At 47.0% G+C, this 24,649-nt stretch overlaps 1 protein-coding gene across 2 annotated transcripts in view; it reads right to left on the bottom strand.

Moving 5' to 3' along the window:
* Positions 1 to 4,363: 4,363 nt before the first annotated feature.
* Positions 4,364 to 24,649, bottom strand: part of DOK4 (docking protein 4) — a 50,673-nt gene continuing 30,387 nt past the window's right edge. The window contains exons 2-8 of one of the 2 annotated variants that reach the window (XM_032231393.1): positions 23,118 to 23,226; positions 20,237 to 20,351; positions 19,984 to 20,103; positions 18,520 to 18,709; positions 13,301 to 13,439; positions 11,944 to 12,067; positions 4,364 to 7,041 (exon numbers count right to left, since the gene is read on the bottom strand). In XM_032231393.1, the coding sequence (XP_032087284.1) occupies positions 6,914 to 7,041; positions 11,944 to 12,067; positions 13,301 to 13,439; positions 18,520 to 18,709; positions 19,984 to 20,103; positions 20,237 to 20,351; positions 23,118 to 23,226 (925 nt within the window). In that variant the 3' untranslated portion in view covers positions 4,364 to 6,913. Of the gene's footprint in view, positions 7,042 to 11,943; positions 12,068 to 13,300; positions 13,443 to 18,519; positions 18,710 to 19,983; positions 20,104 to 20,236; positions 20,352 to 23,117; positions 23,227 to 24,649 lie in introns of both variants that reach the window. The other variant, XM_032231392.1, reaches the window with a different exon arrangement.

Here is a 24,649-nt window from a genome sequence, read left to right on the forward strand (position 1 = left end):
ACTTAAAAATAATGCGAAAACCTTACCCTACCCCCCCAAACCTAACCCTAAACCTAACCCTAAGCCTAACCCTTAACCTAACCCTAAACCTAACCCTATACCTAACCCTTAACCTAACGCTAAACCTAACGCTAACCCTTAACCTAACCCTAAACCTAACCCTAACACTTAACATAACCCTAAACCTAACCCTTACCTTTATGTGAATCGGCTTGCTGTAAAAGCGCTTTTTAAAGCGCCCTTTTTTTCCCGCGGTCGTATTTGTCGCGCTGCTGATGACGTCAGGTACACGCTTTAATCGGGCACGCTTTAGTCTACCGCGGTTTTGACGGGTCATGGCAAAATCAAGGGAAAAGCCATATTCACTTAACAGCCGTGTTATTAATTTTATAACTGCAATGATTCACTTAACACTGGCACGAAAAGTTGTAAAATGGGGCAAAACTCACTTAACAAATGTAGCAACATAAATTTTGGGCTCATTTCCACCAGTGGCTATTTCAGGTAAGGCTGATTCATGTATCCTTAAATGGCTTCCTGGAAAAATGAACTGATCACCTTCAAATTCTGTTTAATGAAGGTATCTATAGAGATTCTCAGTTTTCCAGGCCATGGTGGTCCCAAAGGCCCCTTTTCAAAAGGCAACTGGACTTTGTTTTTCCTTAAACATGTTTCACTTCTCATCCAAAAAGTTTCTTCAGTTCTGACTGAATTTAATGAAGGTAGTCACAAAGATCTTTTTTTTCCCCCCAAAAGGCAACTGAAAATTCTTGGTATTTTCTTTGAAAACATTGTGGAGCTTGGATGAGAAGCAAAATGTTTTCAAAGAAAATACCAAGAATTTTCAGTTGCCTTTTGGAAAATGCCCCTTTGGGACAACCATGATTTGGATGACTGAGAATTTCCATAGCCATTTAGTGAAGGTAGTTTACACAGACTCAGTTGGTCAGAGTAATTTCCTGAACTTTCTTCAATTTCAGCCCAAATGTATCTAGATCACTTTTTAATTGAATTCCCGTGTTTCTTGAATGTTGGATCTCAGTTTGCAACAGAATCTTTCATTACAAAACGGTTACAGTTCAGACCAAGTCTTTAAATATTGGGAGAGGTTTTTGTGGGACACAAGCTGAAAATGTTAAATAATAATTCTGAATATGGAAGAATCTTCCATGGGAATATGGGAAGGTTGATCAATCTTTGAACCCGGCATATCTCTCTAGAAAAATCCTTGCAATTATTTCTGGGCTTCTGTCCATTAGATTTGGAACGTAATTAAGCTTGTTTTGTTGTTGTGAAGTCGTGTCCGACCCATCGTGACCTCATAGACAAAGTTCCTCCAGGCCTTCCTGTCCTCTACCATCCTCTGGAGTCCATTTAAGCTCACGCCAGCTGCTTCGGTGACCCCATCCAGCCACCTCCTTCTCTGTCGTCCCCTTCTTCTTTTGCCCTCAATCTTTCACAGCATTAGGCTCTTCTCCAGTGAGTCCTTCCTTCCTTCTCATTTGGTAGCCAAAGTATTTGAGTTTCATTAATTAAGCTTACTCCAGAATGAATCCTATCGACCAAAATAGGATTTCCCAATAAGTACTTCATAAATCCAGCTCTGTGTTTCTGCCCTTTTTACTGAATATATTTGATCTAGGATAAAAGAGCCCCAAGACTGTTTAAAAATTGCCAAGGATTTCTGGTTCTGGTCTGTAATTCAAATAAGCCTCCATTTACTTACATGGTGAAGAATTTTAGAACAGATGAAAAATGTCGCTGACCATAATTATTCAAAAGGTTGTTTGGGCCTTAAGGTGTTTGTTTTTTACATGAAGAATTCAACCCTACAATATTAAGTGGATAAAGGTAAATATGCTAGTTTTAATAGGATGATTTATGGCTCATTTTACTTTGGGGGATATTTTGATTTGCTGTACTAGCAACATTGTTGACTAACTTCAAAAATAGATTTTCCAAATTCCTTCACCTGTTTCATAAATGGAGAGTCATTTTGTGAGTTTTTGTTTTGACTGGTTGAGTTTTTAGTCCATACAGAACAGAATAACAGAGTTGGAAGGGACCTTGGAGGTTTTCTAATCCCGTGGCACGACAAAACCGCGCTCGACTAAAGCGCGCCCAATTAAACCGCATCGCTGACATCATCAGCAGGGTGACAACAGCGAGCGCGGAGAAAGAAGGGCGCTTTAAATAGCGCTTTGAAAGCAAGCCGATTCAAGTTAAGGTAAGGGTTAGGTTTAGGGTTAGGTTAAGGTTAAGGGTTAGGGTTAGGTTAAGGGTTAGGATTAGGTTTAGTGTTAGGTTTAGTGTTAGGTTTAGGATTAGAGGGGTTAGGTTTAGGTGTTAATTTTAGGTTTAGCGTTTACAGCGTGCTTTTTTCTCCACGCTGTTGTCGCGCTGTGATGACGTCAGCTACGCGGTTTCGTCGAGCGCCCTTTAGTCGAACGTGGTTTTGTGGTGGAACCTTCTAATCCAACCCCTGCTCAGGCAAGAAACCTTATACCGTTCTAGACAAGTGCCTGTCCAGTCTCTTAGAAACCTCGCGTGTTGGAGCATTCACAACTTCTGGAGGCAAGTTGTTAATTATTCTCACTGCCAGGAAATTTCTCCTTAGTTCTAGGTTGCTTCTCTCATTAATTAGTTTCCATCCATTATTTCCTCTCTTGCCTTCAGGTGCTTTGGAAAATAAATTAACTCCCTCTTCTTTGTGACAGCTCCTGGAAGGCTATTCTCATGTCTCCCCTAGTCCTTTTCACTAGACAAGACAAACCCAATTCCTGTAACTACTCTTTGTATGTTTTAGCCTCCAGCCCCCTAATCATCTTTGTTGTTCTCCTCTTTCTAAAGTTTCAGCAGCTTACTATTTAGATCAAGAAATGGTCAGATGGGAATAGCCATAATAGCAATAGCAATTTCACTTAGACTTCACAGTGCTTTACAGTCCTCTCTAAATGGTTTACAGAGTCAGCGTATTGACCCCAATAATCTGGGTCCTCATTCTACTGACCTTGGAAGGATGGAAAGCTGAGACTGGAAACCTTCAGTCAGGATTGAATCCTTGGCAGCCAGCAGAATTAGCCTGCAATGCTGCATTCTAACCACTGTGCCACCATATCATGACGACTGTTTATTTGATTGAGCAATTCCACTAAAAAAAAACCACACACACCAAAAGCAACCAAAACATTGTTTTTGGCAAAGCCCACCTGTGCCTCAAATAACACCTGCTCAATTTTGTCTACCTTAGTTTTTCTTTAAGCAGGTGCTGTTTCACCCTTCATCCCAACGTAATGCTGTATTGCACATTTAACATTATCTGGCTGGGGAAATGACTTCTCTTTTAGTACGAACAAATTGCTAACCTGGATTAGGTGCCTTGCCTTTCTCACTGGGTGTAAAATAGGCACTGGAGGGTGATCTTCCCCATCATCAGAGGTTGTCTAGAACTGTGGCCATCCCTCTTCAATGGAGGAAAACCAAGAGACATTAAGTCTCCATAGCCTTGATGGAATGGCCAGTGGGGCACTGTGGTGGAATGTGGTTTGGATTCCCAGGAGAGGGGGTTGCTATCTAGAGGGAAAAGGGGCAGTGAAGTTTAGATAGTTAGCTTAGGAAGAAGAGGGTTAAAATAACTCCTCCCTAGCTTTTCCCAGAGTATATCTGCAATTCTGCAAATAGTTGCTCTACTCTGACAAGATTCTGTCTATAGGCGAGGAACAATAAAGGAAGTTACTTTTAAGAAACACCATGTGTGGTTCTTGAGACCTGACAGGACGGATGCTGTGATATGTAACTTGACAATATCTGGATGGCCATTTGTTCCCCCTCCCTTGCTAGTCCAGTATTTCTCAATCTTAATAGCTTTCAGATGTGTAGATTGGTCAACCCCATGCTGGCTGGGGAATTCTGGGAGTTGAAGTCCACACCAGTGGTGGGTTGCTCTTACCATCGCTACCGGTATGCTGATAGTGGTCTGTCCATGCACGCACCTGACGTGTGCTGTGCATGGGCCTGATGTGCGCTGTACAAGCATGCGCAATCCACCGCCCCCGTGATACCCAGCTGTTTGTCAGGGTGCATGCAGGATCCACACGCTGTGTGCCTTTTGGCATAAAATACAGCTATAGAGTGCAGGTGGGTGGGCCAAATGAGCCACCGTACTGGAACACTCTTGAGTTGCTCCAGGCCTCTACCGGTACGGCAGCAATCCACCACTGGTCCACACCCCTTAACATTTGCTGAGGTTGAGAAATGGCTTCCGCCTTATCCATTTTCACATCAGAGCAGAAAGCATTGGAAACCAGAAGCATTGCAAAGACAATCCCCGCCCACCTCCAGGCCCCAAATGTGCCTCCACAATTCTGCTGGGTTTCGAAATCTTGCCACGCCCTCCCCGCTTCACGAAAGAAATTGTAGGAGGCAACTCTGAAGCAGTGGTGAGGCTGTGGCTAATTTAATCTCAGGCTCAGAATTGTGTTTTTGTTTTTGCAGATGGCCTTGGGAAGAAGAAGAAGAGCAAAGGAAATCTGGGGAAAAAATCATCAGTTACAAAACATTTGTGTGCTTTCGCTGCAGCTCTTGAATCCCGCAGTCCGTCGTCTCTTTTCCCTCCCTTCCCCTCCCAATACATTGGCGTTAAAATAACTTCCAACTGGACTTGGAGCTGAGCTAGAACATCGGCTGGTCTCCTCTGTTCATTTCCACCGTTTTCTCTCTCCTGGTTTAGAAACGTCTCCCTTCTCTCACTTACACACAGGATCCAAAACATGGTTATTTACACATACGGAGCACAAGAGAGGGCAGATATCTCCAGCATTATTGAGAGGAGGGGGAAGGGAGAAAGGAACAAAGGAAAAAACACAAAAAACAACACTACCGATTGTACGACTATAAAAAGATAGCCCTTCTAAAAGTTATTCAATAAATAGTAAAACTAGAAAACCAATTGCTTCTGTTAAAAAAAGTTTCAGCATAGGAAACCCAGGTGCTCCGTGGAAGCATTTCACCAAGTTGGCCCCTTTCCCAAGCCGGTGGCCTCCAAATCTACGCGGGGGTGTCGGATCGCATCATCCTTTGGCAGTACGGGCTAGCGGTTATGAGATTTGGAGTGGTACCTCCGGAGGGCACCAGATTGGAGAAGACTGCCTTGGCTAACTGTACCGGGATGGGATGTGGGGAGAAGATGGGGCTGTGTCCTCAGGAGAGCCTTTTCAAGAAGGACAGTAGAGAGCTCCTTCAACAGAGTCCTTCCAAGCATTGAAAGACCCTTCCTCCACTGTGCTTCTGCCTGAAGGCCAAGCCGTGGTCAAGGCGACAGGCTCAAAGTGGGTCAACTTTTTCGGCTGTGCAAGAAGAGAAGAAGAAGGCGGGAATTGGAGTAGAGGTCCTTCTGGAAGCAAGCAATTGATATTCTCCTGCCAATCAAAAGAAGGTTGGGGCTGACCGGTGGGCCCGCAGCTTGTTTGTCCTTGAGGACAGAGAAAGGAGGGAGTGATCAGCATGGGCCCCTGCTGGAAGCTTAGCCAGGCCTTGGGGTGGGTTTGTTGGGGGAGTGGGATAGAGGTAGGAGATAGGCTTGAGGAGAGGCAAAACTTTCCGACTGGAATGTAAGAAGAAATCTTCTAACAACCCCCTACTCAAACCCTACTCAAGGAGGCCAACCCTAGCTGCTTCCCCTTTCGCAACCATCGGCTTCTACATTGTGCTGAGGCAATGGTTGACATGAACCACAGTTGGTTGAGTTAAGCCACATGGGACTGAGGGTACCTGCTAAGCTATAAACCCTGCTTGGCAAACCACGGTGGCTGGGCTCATGCCACACGCTAAGCCCAAATTGAAGGAGCCTTCCAGCGAAACCCAGTCCATATCCCCCTCCTTCCGGAGCGGCCAGGGTCTGCGCCTTATGTGAACAGACCTCTAATAGAGCAACTGTGTTCGAAAGGGGGGGTCATCCTGCCCATCCCTTGCAGCTCATGATTCCCCCCCCCCAATAGCCCAGAGGAGAGCAGCATTTGGGCACAGCAACAAGAACCAAGGCCTCAAGCCCCACCCCCACCCCTCTTGTCCTGAGCTGGCAGCCCGGCGGAGAGAACACAGCCAGAAGGAAAGTTGTGCTACCGTTGCTGGAGAGGAGGCTGGCTTCTCCGGGGGGGGGGGGGGAGAGGGTCTGTGAGGAAGCATTGCTGATCAAGCTGCGTTTCCAAGGAGGGCAGGCCAAGGCATGGCAAAGGTCCCCCAGGATATCTTTTGTTGCCCTGCTTTCCCCTGCAGGGTTGCTGCATCAAAGGCAAGTTTATTGGGGGCCTCCAAAGACCTGGTTGAGGACTGCAGCATGGATCGGCTGAGGAATGAGGCTGTTTCTGAAAGCCAGCCCCTCTTCCAGCCCCACAACCCCTCGGTGTCTGTCCTTTGGCTCCCAAGGGACGTGGGAAGACTTCATCCTGGCCCTGTCCAAGGTGCTGTTTCTCCCATGTGAGAAAGGAAGACACCCCCCTCCCTCGCCCCCGGGGCCGAACCCTCCTTCCGACCATCTAAAATCCTGGCTTTGTTGGCCAAGAGATGTGCATTCAGGTGAGACGGGGGGGGGGGTCTCTCTGGATATATAGGATATGCATAAACAATACGATATATTGAAAATAGTTGTAATAATATATAGCTCGTCCTTTTCAGAAGATCTGGATGCCAGCTGACATCCTGGGCCAAGCCGGGCTCGTTGGCTGGACCGTCCACAGCTCCTGGATCTAGAAAGTTCGTGTTTGAGCCACCTGGGGCCAAAGCTCGCTCTGTTTCCCTGCGGCAAAATGTGACCCCCCCGGGCCTTTCATGGAAGGGCAGGAGCAGGTGAAAAGCCCTCAGTCCCTTGGCCTGAGTTGGCCCCCTGACAGTTTTCCTTGCTTGGCATTGAGCGGCCTCACTGGGTAGCTGAGGTGGGGTCTTTGCCGTCACTTTTCCCACTCTTGGCAGAGTTTGGCTTCAGTAAGATTAGGCGGTTCAAGAGGTCAGTTTCTGAGCTGGCCTGGGGACCAGGGTAGGTGTCACCTGTGGGCAGAAAGAGAGATTTTGTCTGGTTCAAGACCCGAGTTCTGTCGTTATCAGAGGCACCTAGAAATTATACCCCTGTCACATTCAACACTGAGCGAATAGAGTAGCAATAGCAATAGCCCTTAGACTTATATACCACTTCACAGTGCTTTGCAGCCCTCTCAAAGAGGTTTACAGTCAGAGTCTTTCCCCCAAGACGTGTGCGCACATCCACGCACGGGCTCAGCCTTCCGTGCATGCACTTTGACTTTTTAAAAAGTGCCTAAATGGGATGGCATACAGCCGGGGTGGGTGGCCTGGCCCACCTGCGATTTCCGCTACCAGTTTGAGCGAACCAGTGCGAACCGGCTGAATACCACCTCTGCTCCAAATGCTGTTTAGATGCTTCCCAGAATCCCCCTGCCTATCTGTTTTCCATCCGCCGGCCAGTGTCGACTGGCGACTACCCGGAGGAGGGCCTTCTCTGTGGCTGCTCCGACCCTTTGGAACGAACTCCCCGTGGAGATTCGAATCCTCACCACCCTCCAGGCCTTCCGCAAAGCCGTTAAAACCTGGCTGTTCCCACAGGCCTGGGGCTAAAGAGCTGTTGCCCCCGTCTGGAATGGTATGACTTGTGTGTTTTTAAATTATGTATTGTTATGTATCGTTTATTTTTTATTTTTTTGTCTGTACCCCCCCCCCCCCCTTTCCCTGATTTGATTTTTTAGCCGCCCTGAGTCCCCTTCGGGGGAAAAGGGCGGCATATAAATATAATAAATGAAATGAAATGAAATGTTTTTGGAAAGTGAATGCTGGAATAGACAAATCTTTGAACAGATTTCAGCAATCCTCTTGAAGGCAGGGCAAGGATGCCCCAGGTGGGTCTCCTCTTGCAAGCAGATTTATCCCACTCTGTCAATATTGGAAGAGAGGAAATGGGAGTCTTAGGGATAAACTGCTCTCTGCAGAGGAATCAAGAACTCCAGGGACCACCATTCCAGAGGTGGGTTGCTGCCGGTTCAGCCTGGTTCAGCCGAACCAGCAGTGGCGGCGGCAGGAGGCTCCACTCACCCGCCCAGACACTTCTGAGCACGCGCAGAAGAGTTGCGCGAAAGAGCATGAGCGAACTGGTAGTAAACCAGCTAGCAACCCACCAGTGCACCAGACTATCTCTAACAAGGGAACGGGACAAATAATTCTTGAGGAATGTAGGGGTGAGCAGAGTTCTAACGTCGCTGAGCCTCCAGGAGCACAAAGGCCCAATGATGCAAAAGTAGAGAGCTGAGATGCAGAAAGAAGAGAACAGAATAGCATAGCATAAAACAGAGTGGAATGGAGTGGCATGGAATGGAATGGAATAGAACAGTGTTTCTCAACCCTGGCGACTTTAAGTCCTGTGGACTTCAACTCTGAGAATCCCCCAGCCAGCACAGCTGGCTGAGGAATTCTGGGAGTTGAAGTCCACAGGACTTAAAGTCGCCAAGGTTGAGAAACACTGGAATAGAAGAACCTAAAAGAACTCCCTGTGTTCATGACATCTGGCTTAAAAGCAGCTCTTTGGCCACATTAGCAGTTCCGGCATTTGAACGACTTTATTTGAGTTCTGAAACGAAAGGCGGATTGGGCCCGTTTAGAATACCAAATAACCCCACAGTTGGTGGAGAAACAGAAAAAACATCCAGCAAGAAGATGCTAACTGCGTAGGAAATAAATACCGAGGAGGACCACGTCAACAAGATTGGATACTCAACTCAAAAGTATCCTGGCATTTTTCCTCTTCTGTTAATTTTTTTTTTTCAGAGTTAACAAACGCACGCCTACTGTTAGGAATATAATTCTAACGGTTGGTTTGGCAATATATAAATCATGTAACAATGTTGTTGCTGTTTCTTTAAATCATACTGTAAAATGTGATTGGTTGCTGTTTTCCTCAATCGGCCCTAAGAGGGAGCCAGAATGACTGTTAACAGCTACCTCTCTCCCCTTCAAGAGGATCTCCAATGTTCCTTGCTATTCGGGTCTTGAGAAGAATTATCTGAAGCAATGTAATGCCTGTTGTTTCAGCCTCACCCTTGTCATGAAATCTCCAAGGGGTAATCCCATTTCTTCACATAAAATGGATTGTCCACTTCTGTCTCAGAATTGGAGCTGATCCTGGATGGAACCATTCTGGGTAGAGCACTTAAGCCAGTGATGGTGAACCTTCTTGGCACCGAGGGCCAAAAAGATCCTGTGGAAATGTCGCCTGCTCATCTGGGCCGCGCTCCGGAAAAGCCAAACTTCTGGGTTCTAGTGCATATGCATGCCTGACATCAGCTGGCTGGCGCACATGCGCAGGCTGATTTTCGGCACGGCCATGCACGTGAAAGGATCGTGCTTCGGAAAAGCCGGGCGTCCGGGTTCTGGCACACATGTGCATCCGACAATCAGCTGCGCACACTGTTTTTGGCACTGCTGTGCATGCAAAGGACAGCTGATCGTCACATGCGCATGTGTGCCAGAAACCCGGAAGACAAACAGGCAGGGCTGTGCATGCTGTGCGACATGGCTTTGCATGCCACTTTGGGCAAGTGTGCCACAGGTTCACCATCACGGACCGAACCCTTCGGTTTGCACCAGACCACTGTTTAAACGATGCTAGTGAACATTTTGGTTCCTCACTCCAATTCTGGCCAGCTGTTGCTGGACTATGGACTTCCAATACTGTACTGGTTTCCTTGTCAGAAGCAGAAACTTGCAGTTTTTGCTTTACAAACGGTTTTAAGTCATTGGAAGATCACCTTTCAATGCCTGCAGCAAACAGAGATCAACAAGCAGAAAGGACTCAGTTCTCCAGATCTTCCTCCTATTTTGACTGTTTTGACATATTTGTGGTGACCGGTTCAGGTTCAAAGATTAACGGACAGGTTTGACTAGAACAGGGGTCAGCAACCTGCAGCTCTGGAGCTGCATGTGGCTCTTTTAGCCCTCTGCTGCATCTGCCTGTCGCCAGTCAGCTCCACAATTGATAGGGCTTTTGGTTAGGACAGGTAGAGGAAAAAGGACGCCGTGCTAGGAGGAGACTCTATGGTGGGGGAACTGGACTTCCGGTCGGCTCCAGAATTGAATGGGGGGCTTCCAGTTAGGACCTTTGTGGCTCTTTGAGAGTTTAAGGTTGTTGATCCCTGGACTAGAACCAAGTTTAAAGGTTAAAAGGCAGATTTAACTAGGGCAGTGAGGTTAATGAAGCACCATGAAATTCTTGGAAGTTTCTCGGCAAACCTCTCTCTCCCAGATCTAAACATGCATAAGAATATATCCTCCATTTCAGAACTCTTTTAAGGAGAAATAAAATAGGCCTTTATATTAGGTCTCAGTAGGCGAAAGCACCTGGTTAGCTTTGCCTGGATTGGAAAGCTAGGTAGGATTATTCCTACTCAAGTTGAAGATGGGACACCACCAATTCAATTCACCTCAGAAATGGAAGTGAGATTGGAGACTTGAAAGAAGCTCCTGGAGAGGTTAAGAGCAATAGTAATAGCACTTACTTATATATCGCTTCACAGTGCTTTTACAACCCTCTCCAAGCGGTTTACAGACTCATCCCATTGCCCCCAACAATTTGGGTCCTCATTTTAACCACCTCAGAAGGATGGAAGGCGGAGTCAACCTTGAGCTGAATCAAGCTGAATCGAACTCCTGGCAGTGGGCAGAGTTAGCCTGCGATATTGCATTCTAACAGGGAGGGAGGGAGGGAGGGAGGGAGGGAGGGAGGGAGGGAGGGAGGGAGGGAGGGAGGGAGGGAGGAAGGAAGGAAGGAAGGAAGGAAGGGCCATAGCAATAGTACTTAGACTTATATACCACTTCACCCTCCTTTTACAGCTCTCTTATATGATTTACAGAGTCAGCCTATTTGCCCCAACAATTTGGGTCCTCATTTTACCGATCTCGGAAGGACAAGTCTTAAAGTTGCCAAGTTTGAAGATCTCTGCATTAGAGGAATCGATCACCAAGATAGAGAACAGCTCTGAATGAAGGAGCTTTTCAAATAAATGAATTCACTGGACAGGATCCAGACAAAATGGAACTTTGCCTTCTTAGCTCCAGAGACCAAATGGAAAGATGCTCTCCGGAAATCAATTTAAAAGTTTAAAAGTGCCTAACTCTATTTGGACTGAGCCCCTGTCCATTAATATGCGAATGGAACACAGCATGCAGAATGATTGACTTCGGAATATCATCACAATGTTGCCTTAAATTAGAGCTGTTCTGTCAGGTTGTTTATATTTAGCAGTGTACAATCCAGAAAAAGCTTTTCACGTTCAAGAAGGATGCAAGAGCGGTCAAAGAACAGAACACCAGCATTGGAAGGGACCTCGGAGATCTTCTAGTCCAACATCCTATACAAGCAGGAGACCCTATATTTTTTCAGACATATGGCTGCCCAGCCTCTTCTTGAAAACCTCCAGTGAAGGGGTACCCACAACGTCTGAAGGCAAACCATTCCATTGGTTCATTGTCCACACTGTTGGAAGTTTCTCCTTAGTTCTAGGTTAGTTTCTCCCCTTGGTTAGTTTCCATCCTTATTCCCTGTCTTGCCTTCAGGTGCTTTGGAGAATAGCTTGACTCCCTCTTCTTTGTGGCAGCCCCTCAAATACTGGAATCTACTATCATGTCAGGCCTAGTCCTTCTTTTCACTAGAGTAGATAAACCTAATTCCTGCAATGGTTCTTCATACGTTTTAGCCTTCAGGACCCTAATCATGTTTGTTGATCTTCTCTGCACTCTTTCTGTAGGCCCTCAACATCTCTTTTGTATCATGGTGACCAGAACTGAATGCAATACTCCAAATGTGGTCTCACTAGTGCAGTAGAAAGTGTTACCATCACATCACGTGATCGTGAAACTATCCCTGTTGAATGGAACGAGATGCGCACTCACCCCCATAGCTGGAAGACTCGGCGATGTTCTGTGAGCCGGTGATGTGATGCCAGTAAGCACTGCGTGGCAACATGGTGGTAGGTGTGCAGGGATAGGAATAATGCTCTGTCCCCTTGTTCAACAACTGGAAAAGTAGAAAGAGCAGGAGGTGAGCTTCCAAAATCTGAACTGTTTTAAGGTTGTTTTTTTTACTAGTTTTATTGTTCTTATTGGAATATATTTTCTGAGGTGTAAATTGCCCTGAGTCATTGACTGAGATAGGAGGCCGTAGAAATTGATTGATTGATTAAATGAACGAATGAATGAATGAATGAATCTGCAGATGGTGGCACTCAACAAAAGGGCTCCATACAATGGGGCAAAGAATCCATGTTAAAATATTTCAGAGTTCCCTTGAAGGAATCTTATTTATCTCTGTTGGTCTGCCATAAAGAGGCCACATTATTAATAGGAATAGCAATAGCACTTAGACTTCACAGTGCTTTCTAGCCCTCTCTGAGCAGTTTACAGAGTCAGCTTCTTTCCCCAACAATCTGGTTCCTCATTTTACCCACCTTGGAAGGCTGGGCCAACCTTCAGCCTGGTGAGATTCGATCTGCCAAACTGCTGGCAGCCGGTGATCAGCAGAAGTAGCCTGCAATACTTGGACTCTAACCACTGCGCCAACATGGCTCACACATTGTCAGTGTGCTTTGAATTGTGTTCTTTTTGCGTGAGGTCTCAAGAATCAACTTCCTACCAGCTCAGACCCTCACCCCTCTCCTCTCTTTCCCACTTCTCTCCTCTCTTTCTCATTTCTCTCCCCTCTTTCCCATTTCTCTTGTGAACCGGCTGGATTTATACAGCTCAGTTTTGCGAGTGATGGTGATTTCCCCACGGTGATTTCCCATCCCTAAAGAACAAAACTTCTACCACTTGCCGGCTTCCCAAAGCCAGCAGGGACCAGAGGAAATTCAGCGTTTCTTAAGCTGGTAGACTTCAGCTCCCAGAATTGCTGGCTGGGGAATTCTGGGAGTTGAATCCTACATAGTTTAAAGCTGCTAAGGAGATGAAGTCCGCATAGTTTAAAGTTCCCAAGTTTGAGAAACTCAAGAAATTGGTCTAACATCATTAATTGATCCCAAGACATTTGGAACAGGGGCCTCCAACCTTGGCAACTTGAAGCCTGGGGGACTTCAACTCCCAGAATTCCACAGCCAGCATAGTCCAAAAGTGGGAACTTTAAGACTTGTGGACTTGTGAATTCTGGGAGTTGAAGTCCCCCAGGCTTCAAGTTGCCAAGGTTGGAGACTCCTGGTTTGGAAGATGCCTCGAAAAATGTCTGCCTTCTCCTCCACCAGCAAAAATGGACACTCACTCTCACGTTCTTCTCCATCTCCATCAGGACTCGCTTGTGCTGTTCAGCAATGGCTAAGGTGGCACTGTGCACTCTCTGATAGATCTCCTCGCCCTCCTGGGTCTGGAAGGTGTACAGCCCTTCCCCCGCATCACACATCCTGCTAAGCAACAAGAAATATCCAGAGATCAAGATGGAGATTGCAGCAAAAGGGACCTGTTATTCCCCCTCTTGGATACAGGGATCTCATGTGCAGCTCATATGCGCCCTCTCCATTTGTCAGGCGCCACGCCAGGGGTGGGTTCCTTCCAGTTCTAACCTCTTCTATAGAAGAGGTTCCACAAATCTACTGTGCCGTTTAGAACCAGTTCCAGCTCCCTCCCCCTGCCCATCCGCACATCATCAAGATGAAGAGCGAGAGGAGGAATTCTGGAAGTTGAAGTCCACAAGTCTTAAAGCTGTCAAGTTTGAACACCCCTGGGTTTTTTTTCTAAAGAGTTAGGGGTGCAAGGGTCTTGTAACTTGACAGCTTTAAGACTTGCACACTTCAATGCCAGAGGTTCTGAGCCAACATTTTGGTTGCTAAGCAAGAGCATTGTTAAGTGAGTTTCACCATATTTTACAAATTGACCACGCCCACCCAGTCACATGACTGCCAAGCCACTCCCACTCGGTCACATGGCCAGCAAGCCACTCCCACAAAGCAGGCCACACCTACAGAAGAGGTTCTAAAAAAAATTGAAACCCACCCCTGCACCACGCTGACAATGATACTCGGTGAATCTCCCAAGCCATGTTCATGATTTCTGCAGAGATTCTCAGTCATTCAGGTCAAGGTTGTCCCAAAGTGGCTTTTTTTTCACAGGAGACAACTGGACTTTCTTCTTTTTTTCTTTTCTTCGAAGAAAAAACAACAAGAAAATCTAGTTGCCCCCTGGAAAAAAAAGTATCTTTGGGACATGTTCTTGATGATTTCACACCCATAGATAAAATCTCGCCTCTACTATTTGCACCTACAAGATACAGGCAGTCCTTGTTTAGCAACCACAATTAGGACCCACAACTTGGTCATGGAGGGGAGAGGTTGCTAAGTAAAACTTCTCCCCTTGCAGAACACCACCCCTGATAAAATACCTGAGAAATTGCAAACTTTTTAACGTACAATTGCTGTTATCGGATCAGCCTGAAGGTAGCCAAATGTTGTTATACCTTCTGCAGAATTAGGCAGACTTTGACTGCCCCAATGACAATCCACCCTCAATTGTTGAATATTATCTCATCTGTTTATTACTTGATTTTATTTATTTAGTTCGATTTAATTTGATTTGCCAGTAGGGTCCATTCCAACTCCACATGTATTCGCTGCCTGCTCCAGTTGGCACAAGTGTTAATTCTCTCTGCAAGCCTTGAACTTCAACTCAGAAACCAGCATTCACAATCATTGGGGGTGTGAACTAGTTCAGGGATTTCCAACCTTGGCAACTTGAAGCCTTGCGGACTTCAACTCCTAGAATTCCCCCGCCAGCAAAGCTTAAAGGCTTAAAGTTGCCAAAGTTGGAGAGCCCTCAACTAGATCACATCTGAACCAGAGGTGAGTTCCTATCATACTGTTAGTGACTTGATGGCTTGGGTCACTGGAACCAGCAGCGACCCAGGCCTGCCACACCCCTGAACCGGTTCTCCTATGAGGCTGCCATCTCGATTTTTGGTTCTGTGCAAGCGCAGAAAAATTGTAATTGCACAAATTTAATTTTTTTCCTTTTTAAAGTATTTTGCTCATGCGCAGACCTATTTTTGTGCAAATGTGCATGCGTGTAGAGCATGCTTCAGGCATGTGCGAGTGAAGCTAGTGCGCATGCTCAAATTTTTTGCACGCATTGAACCGGCAGTAATGCTGGGAGCAACCCATCCCTGACCTGAACCTGATCTAGTTGTAGATGAGCCAGGAGACCAGAAGACCTTAGTACTGTGATGGCAAACCTATGTCAGAGGTGGCATGCAGCGCCCTCTCTGTGGGCACATGAGCTGTCGCACCAGTTCACTTCTGCCGAGCATGCACGCTCGCTTCCCGATGGCCAGCTGGTCTTTGTGTCTCTGCCGTGCCTGTGCGGAGGTGTGAGGGAGGGAGTGTGTGTAAGCACAGAGGGTGGGTTGTATGTTGGGGGGCTGCATGCACATTGCATTTTGGGGGGTTGGGCGCATGTGTGCATATTCAAGCACATGTACACATGATTTGGGCACTCGGTCCGGAAAAGGTTAGCCATCACTGCCTTAGTAGATTTAGCCCACCTGCCCCTCACATCCCTGTCCCCGCCCCCCAAGCCTGCCATGTAGTTTTAAAACTACCTCAAACTGATCTTATTTTTTAACGACTTTTTTTTTTTGTTCTAGACCAGGAGTTAGCCAACTGTGGCTCTGGAGCTGCATGTGGCTCTTTCCTCCCTCTGCTGCGGCTCCGTCACCGGTCAGCGCCATAATTTTGAGAGGAGCTTCCGGTGGGAGGAGGAAGAGAAGCACAGTGCGCCAGGAGAAGACTCTATGGCAAGGGGAGGATTTTCCAGTTGTCTCCACAATTGATAGGGCTTTCGGTTATGATAGGTATAACTATAGTTCCAGAAAGCACATCAATTTTAACAGCATCTGTACAAGTATAGTCTGAAATATAATACCACAAATAGTGTATATTGTCTGTGCTGTTTGTTGCAAGGAGGCAAATTGCTGGGAGGCAGAGGGTGATATTTTCCCCTTGTTTTCCTCCCCAAAGCTAGGTGTGTCTTATACTTTGGAGCATCTTATACTCCAAAAATACGGTAATATGCATCTTCGAACTGAGAAAGTGGGGACTGATTCTTCTTCACTGCACAGGATTAAGCTTTTAAACAGATCCCAGGTTTGTCCTTTCAAGATCTGAAACCCTCCCACCTGAGCAAAAGAGAAGAGAAATGAAACCAGTGGTGAGTTGCAGGCAGTACGCCCCGGTATGGGCATACCAGTGCCTGCTAGGAGCACCGGGTACCGTTCTGGTACGGTGCTCCGTAGGACCCACCCACCCACCCACTGTCCTTACCTGCATTTGAGCTCTTCGGCACTTCTGTGCATGCACATGAAGTGTACAGCGCCTGCGCGGCGCTCCGCCTAGCAGCTGGAGCGTCGCGGAAGCACTGCAGAGCGTCACAGGAGGTAAGGACGCATGCACACGCTGCACACGTTCATGTGGTGGCCACAAGGCCCCGTTGCACCATACCGGTTGCAATGGGATCCGGAACCCACCACTGAATGGAACCTGCCTTTTCTTGGAGTTTTTTTTTTTTTACCTCTGGCAGGGAGGTGGGGGTGGGAGGGGGTTTATTCCTTTGCTTTCTCTGCCAGCAAAACAGCTTTATCGTTAGAACAGAGTCCCGCGGCCTCAGAGCAGGGTGTGGTGACGCTGGAAAAACCCTCTAATTATGGTACAAAAAGGCCGGCTCAGTGAGTCAGGGAAGGTCTGGAATAAAAGGGGAAGATCCAATTTCTTGCCTTTGTAGATGGTAATTAGCTGGAGGGCTCCCTCATAGGTGCAGACAGGGGAAGTCCAAACTGGTGTTTCTTAACCTTGGTAGCTTTAGGATGTGTCGACCTCAACTCCCAGATTGCAACTTCAAGGATCCTGGGAGTTGAAATCCACACATCTTAAAGTTGCCAAAGGTTGAGAAATAGGGATTGAAAGCAACTTGCAAATTTTTTTTTTAACAAGGGTGGTGTCAGGTCTGCAGTCATATTCCTTTTAGGATCTTTGGCCTGCCACACTCTTTCTCTTTCTTTACTATGCTGTTTCATTAGTAGGGTAATTGGGAGGGGAAATAGTAAGGAGTAGAATTGTAGAATGTGTTGTTGTCAAAATAAAACATTCCTTTCTAGAAGCCCAAGGTCATCCTTTGTCTCTGCACCTCTGCATCTGACAGGAACTGGATGGGTGGAAATGCCAGCGTGGCAGAGGAAGATTGGACCATGTGATGGACTTGTGGGTGTGGGGACAAGATCATGAACTTTCAACTGGGTGGAAACCCAGGAAGCTTTCAGATTCGGGTTTCCTACAGATATACCAACATGTCGCTCTTATTAAATTGGAACTTTGAGGAAAGCTCTGCCTTGGACTCTGATTTAATTCTGGATGATATTTAGAATGCTGACAGATAGCTTATAAAAGGAGAAAGACGGAAGGTCCTGGAAACAGACTTCTGGCTTCCCATGGAAGAGACTGAAAGCCTTAAAATCCACCAAGTGTTACAAAATTTCATCTAGTGACCGTTCAAATTTACCATGGCACTGAAAAATAGAGAGCTAGGGGCCAGTTTTTCCCATCGACGACCGTTGGTAGCATCCCCATGGGTCTCGTGATCAAAATTTAGACCCTGGGTGGTTGACTCATGTTTATGACGTTTGCAGCCTCACAGGGTCACGTGGTCCCCCTTTGCCACTTTCTGACAAACAGAAAGTCCATGGGGAAGCCAGATTCACTTAACGAAGGTTCTGACTAATTTATCAGTTGCAGTGATTCACTTGACAACGGCCGCAAGAAAAGTCATAAAATGGGGGAAATGCACAACAAATGTTTCCCTTATCAACAGAAATGTTGGGCTCAATTGTGGTCGTAAGTTGAGGACTGTCTGAACATTACAGCAAACAGTTCCCTATTTTGTGTAGTGAGTAACGCCAGGAAGTTTTCGTATTTAACTTTCCGCTCAAGTGCAGGTTACCCGTAACCACCACCAACCTATCCTGGCCAGAGTGGTTTCTGCTGTATCCAGGGTTGCATCCCGTCCATGAATATCGGTAGGGAGCATGAAGAGGGCAAAGAATAAAACATGCTTTACAACTCACTGTGAAGAATTAAGCCTAATGGTTAAGGTACCAGGTTAGAAGGCAAGAGACTGCGAGCTCAAGTCCACCTCAGCTTGCTGACTTTGGGGCAACCACCAGGAGACGGTGAGTTCTAGTCCCACTTTAGGCATGAAAGCTGACTGGGTGACTTTGGGGCAACCAACAGGAGATGGTGAGTTCTAGTCCCACTTTAGGCATGAAAGCTGGCTGGGTGACTTTGGGGCAACCATCAGGAGACAGTGAGTTCTAGTCCCACTTTAGGCATGAAAGCTGGCTGGGTGACTTTGGGGCAACCACCAGGAGATGGTGAGTTCTAGTCCTGCCTTAGGAATGAAAGCTGGCTGGAGACTTTGGACCAAAGAATCCAGCTGCAGACATACCGGCCAGCTTCAAAGGTGAACCGCGTGGCATCTCGTCCGTAGCGGCGTAGGGAACACAAAGGCCAGGAAACGAGCTTGATCCGGGGATTGTGCATATCCCAGAGGTAAATGTTTTCATGGGTGATCTGCAACTTGCATTCGCCATAGATGTCCAAGTTGGGGCAGGGCAGGAGGAAGACGTTGAACCGGTCTGCAGAAGGAGATGCAAAAACAGCTCAGGACTTCTAAGGCTCCTTAATCTGTCTTCCACCCAACACTTGATCTAAGCGACAGAGAAATCCTCCCCCTTTTGTTTCCCACACTTCAAGTGTGGGGTCCAAATGAATAGAGTAGAGTAGAGTAGAGTAGAGTAGAGTAGAGTAGAGTAGAGTAGAGTAGAGTAGAGTAGAGTAGAGTAGAGTAGAGTAGAGTAGAGTAGAGTAGAGTAGAGTAGAGTCTTGATCTGTGGCCATGATTTGTTGATCTTCACTGCCCAGCACAATTTCAAACATTTTTCTAGCAACTGTTTTTCTTGAGCCTTTCAAAAAGCACTTTGTAGGTTCTACCCTCTTTCTCTTTTCTACTTTTTTTACAAGTATGTTTTTTATATTACATAAACAAACATTAAAATACAAATTATCATAAAAGGGAAAATAGAGAATAACAGGACAGATTAAAAAGTGAGCAAAAAAAATAATAATACACTGAGCAAGTAAAAAACATTTTTTTTTCAGTACAAAGTTAAATAATACTGTCTCTGGTTTAAATGAACATCAATAATTAAATTAGCATAAAGAACTAATAAAGAACTAGTTAGTAACACTAAAAAAACCCAATAATCATATTATTTTCTTTTCCCAATTTTAATCTAACATATAATATGAATAATCATATATTTGAAAAAGCCTGACCTTAACCCTAACTCCAATATTTTCTAATTAAATCAGATTTAATTCTCAAATCCCAAAATCAAAACTTGATTTTTCTCCTTATCGTGTAAGAATTCTAACATTGGCCTCCAAGTCACCAGCAATTTATTCGTTATTGTCTTCGAGCAGAGCAGTCAACTTTGTCATCTCAGACAACCCCATCATTTCCAAAATCCACCCTTCCACTCCCTCTTCCTCTTTCCAAGACGGGGAGACATGCATCTTTTAGGATGATGTCCACCTAGGGTCTTCCTGGAGCACACCAGGGATGGCCTTCAAAAGCAGGTGGGCAGGAGGGAGGGGAGGGAGGTCAGGCACCTGATAAAACATTTAAGTGGATAAAAGCAAGCTTCACGTTTTGTTTTACTTTAAGGCAAATGACATTAAATGCAATGAACAGGATGGCTACACTCCTTATATAATCTTCCCCTTCTAGACAGCACGTTGAAAATTGCAGTCTGATGATAAAAGGCCTGAAGGCCTGCAACAAAAGCAAAGATTGCATATGGCCGGATTCCCAGGTTTGGACTGACCAAGGGAAGGACACCTGCCTTACCCGTTTGCTCACACTGAACTCCGGGCGCCAGCAGATCTGGCTCGCCGAGGCTGATGTCATTGAGCCGTGCCCCCAGGCATTCGACGGACAGCGTTTTGTACCACTCCTCGGCTTCCAGTTCTGCCAAGACAAACGAACAGCACTTAGGCTCATGGTTATTCAACTGCAACCCCACCCGATCCCATCCAGCTTTGTCAGCCATCGCTCCAAAGCAGTGAGAAATTCTGCCGTTCCAGCAGCCGCCGCCTCCCACCTGATTCACAGGTGAACGTCCGGGCTGAGTCGTCCATAAATATGATTGCCACCGCTTGGCGTTTGGTCTCCTTGGGCAGCCTCGTGATACATTTCACGTTGCTGATCTCTGTGACCTGCAGGAAAAGGAAGATTCTGTATGGCCAGCAGCAGAGTCAGACAGTGAGGAGGTTGGGGAGGAAAAATGGTCCAGTCCTGGATCTTGGGGAAGGCTTGGACGAGGACTCTGCGTCAGAGGCAGAGAAAGAGCTGAGGCCGTCTGGCAGTGATCAGCTGCCTTCGGAGCTAGACAGCAGTGAGGCAGAGGAACAGCTGGAGCCTGTTCCGAGTGTGCGCATGTGCAGAGCTGCCAGAAGAAAAGAACAGCTAAGAAATCAGGGTCGAATTGAGAGCAAAGCCACAGGTGGACTGTGAATAGCCCCTCCCATAGGAAATACAAGACAAGCAAAAGGGGAGGGGGCTTTTGCAGGAAACAATTCGTTCGTTCATTTCAGGAGTGTGAAGATCTGTCCGTGAATCTCAGAGACTCTGTGCCAAGTCTTTCCTTGCACAGCACTCTCATTTGGAAAATATTTACATGGCAGCTTTCCAAGCTAGAAAAGGTCTGTGGTCATAACTTCACCTTTAAAAGACTGTTTGCCAGGCTTTTGCCGAATGTGAATGAGATGAATTCACATTTATTTAATAAAAGGGGTTTTGTCAGGACCAGGAATCTGCTTCATATTTTGGGGGGGAAAGCCTAAGTCAGAACAGTACATCCCTCAGCAAGTTCCACTACTGCCTGCCCAACATGGTACCCCCCCCCCCCACCCCCAGCTGTGTTAGGACTGTGTCTGGAGAGGAAGGTTGCCATTGTGACTTCAGATTTATAGATTAACAGAGTTGGAAGGGATCTTGTAGGCCATCTCGTCCAGTTCCAGCACAAATAAAGGGATAAACACTTTAGTTCTGCTTAGCTTCTCTGACCATTGTCCAAGGACACCCAAAAGGCACGGGTGGAAGGCATGATATACATGCTGAACAACAGAGACAGTCGTGCTGGGATAAGTCACTGGAACCAGTTATCTTTATTGTCAGCTATTCCAGCTTTAGAATTTAAGTGAGTTTGGAAACAGTCTATTATTTCAGAGTCACCAGCCATGGCTCGGCTTGGAGTGAATATCTAGTTGGACTTGGATGATTTTCAAAAGCTAGGCGATGGATGGATCCACTTAGTACTTGGATGGGAGATCAGGCTGGGTTCCAGAAGGCAGTGACAAACCACTTCCTGGTATTGGGCAATGTTACCTTACCACTTAGGATCTCCTTAGAGTGGTGTGGTGGCCTAGTGGCAGCACTCTTGCCTCACAATCAGGAGGCTGTGAGTTCAATCCTAGATAGAGGCAGATGTTTTCTCTCTGGGCACACTGAGAATATATTTGCTGGGGGGAAAAAACTCAGCACCGGCCACAGGAAAGGCAGCTGGCCAGTAAACACTCATCTCCCTTCAGTTGCCCAAGACTCCATCCTACAAGGGATTACGGGGTCTTTAAAAGAAGATGAAGCCGATGACTTAGGACAGTGGTGGTGAACCTTTTGGACACCATGCCGAAAAGGGAACACGCATGCACGAACACTCGTCTGGGCCGCAACCCAGAAGAGGAGCTGTTCAGGGAGCATGCGCATGCCAGAAAATGAACTTCCGGTTTCCACCGCACGCATGCACCCGGGACAGCTAGTCTTCCAGTTACTGGCACACATGCTGTCCTCCCTGCATGCGGCAGTGCCAGAAAACAGATGACCAGTTCTTCCAGTTTCCGGCATTGCTGCATGCAGGAAGGCAAGCTGATTGTTGTGCACACATGTGCACCAGAAACCCAGAAGAGGAACGGGTGACGCCGCACGTACCAGGCGACTTGGCTCGCCGTGCCACTTCAGGCATGCGTGCCATACCTTTGCCATCACGGACTTAGGGTCTCCTTAAGTCAAAATGAACCTGGTGCCATTTTAGCCAGAAGGAGCTTAGGTTACTCTGGAGCAGGGGTGGGTTTCTCGCCCCGTTCCAACCGGTTCGGTTGGAACAAGGCCAGCGGCGTCCTCGCGCATGCGCGCGGCGCACACATGCGTACTAGCGTCTGTGCGATGCTCCAGCTGCTCCTGGAGGATCGCGCAGGCGCTGTATGCATCCTGCGCATGCGTGGAAGCGCAGAATTCGGCAAAACTGGGTAAGGAGCGGGTGCGGGCGTGGGGGGGGGGCTTCGCCGTTCCCAGAAGTTACTTACTTCCGGGTTCGGCGACCAACCGGATCGCGGGGACCGCCGCGAACCGGTTGAAACCCACCCCTGCTCTGGAGACAGATCTTCAAGCTCATGGGCAAGATTTGGCTCTGTTTTCTAGAAGGCTGAAGGCACCAGAAGAAAGTTGGGTCAAAGGCAGGTGGCCAAGACAATGGGACAAGAGCTTTGGAAGCCCCCAAAGAAGCCAGAAGACACTGGCAGTGAGAAGGGATATTATGAAAGGACCATTCCCTGTAACACATAAGCAAGGATATTTTTGCCACAATGCTTCCCTTGGGCAAATATGTTTTTCCAGCCGGCATCGGCACATGAACCATAATGGTGCCCCAGAGAAGCATTTAATGGTAATGAGAATGTCACCGAACGAGGCAATGATGCTAAATTGGAACGGGCAAATTGCAAATTGGCTCTGAGGAGGGGTCTGCTTGCTCCTACCGCTCTCAGAAAGGGGCAGGGGCACTGCCTGATCCCCTCCCTCAAAGGTCCCCAACCTGGAGCCTTCCAGATGTGTTCGGATGATACTGACGGTGAGGAACACAATCCTAAGACATCCAGGAGGAAGTTGGCAATGGCTCTTCTAGATCAAGCAAGTTGGGGAGAGCTCACCTTTGGGCTTCCTCGTAAACACACGGACTTCTCATCTGGGTATTTCTCCAACCTCTGGGGACCTTTGCTGGAAGATTTCCGAAACACCAGCCAGCAACGGCGGTAAATCTGAGTCAAAGAGAGAAAGGGGAAGGAGGAGGAGGAGGAGGAGGTGTTTATATGAGCAAGGTAAAACTCAAAGAAGCAATGTTGCACCTGCCATCTTGAAGAGTTGGACATACCCCTGTGGACATTTATGAAATGTACCTTCAGGAATATATTTGCATTACCGACAGCCCCAGAGATGGTGAAGCATCCAGAGGTTGGCTGTTCCAAAATCTTTATGTGCCCTAAATATTAACTCTGCTTTTATGCCCAGTAGTTCCAGAGTTGTGAATCCAAAGCAGTGGTGGGATTCACAATTTTTTTACTACCGGTTCTGTGGATGTGGTTTGGTGGGCGTGGCTTGGTGGGCATGGCTTGGTGGCATGGCAGGGGAAGGATACTGCAAAATCCCCATTCCCTCCCGATCAGCTAAGACGCAGGAGGTGGAGAATAGATGGGGGCAGGGCCAGCCAGAGGTGGTATTTACTGGTTCTCTAAACTACTCAAAAGTTTTGCTACCGGTTCTCCGGAACTAGTCAGAACCTGCTGAATACCCACCTCTGATCCCAATAATTAATTTAAGTGAATCTCTCCCCCCCTCTTCTTCATTTTCCAATTCATTTCCCCAGAGTTTGGGGATACTGTTGGCTGGGGAATTCTGGGAAGTGAAGTCCACTCATCTTAAAGTTGCCATGGTTTGAGACAGACTGTCCAGCAATCTGGTAATTCCAGGAATATTGGATTACAATGCCCATCATCTGACATCCTAGCGGAGAGGGTAGGAAAGCATTTCTAAATGCTACCCATTCCCTGAACTGCCCTTGCCCATCATGGATACCCAGTTTCTTGCCCTCTAGTGCCTAACCCACTATCTCATTTCATACTATATCAGAATAAATAGCATTGGGATCTCTAAGTCAGGTCCAAGTCTCCAAAAGTACAAAGGAACCCAAATGAGCCACGGTGGCGCAGTGGTTAGAGTGCAGTACTGAAGTCTACTTCTGCTGGCTGCCAGCTGCTTGCAATTTGTCAGATTGAATCTCATCAGGCTCAAGATTGATTCAGCCTTACATTCTTCTGATGTGGGTAAAATGATGACCCAGATTGTTGGGGGCAAGAGGCTGACTCTGTAAACCGCTTAGAGAGGGCTGGAAACCACTGTGAAGCAGTATATAAGTCTAAGTGCTATTGGTATTTTCTTCCTTCCTTCCTTCCTTCCTTCCTTCCTTCCTTCCTTCCTTCCTTCCTTCCTTCCTTCCTTCCTTCCTTCCTTCCTTTGCACAATGATTAGAATGCAGTATTTCAGGCTAACTCTACCCACTGCCAACAGTTGAAATCTCACCAGGTTCAAGGTTGACTCTGCCTTCCATCCTTCCGAGGTGGGTAAAATGAGGGCCCAGATTGTTGGGGGCAAATAGGCTGACTCTGTAAACCACTTAGAGAGGGCT

The sequence above is a fragment of the Thamnophis elegans genome, chromosome 14 (assembly GCF_009769535.1).
Source record: "Thamnophis elegans isolate rThaEle1 chromosome 14, rThaEle1.pri, whole genome shotgun sequence".
Classification (NCBI taxonomy): domain Eukaryota; kingdom Metazoa; phylum Chordata; class Lepidosauria; order Squamata; family Colubridae; genus Thamnophis; species Thamnophis elegans.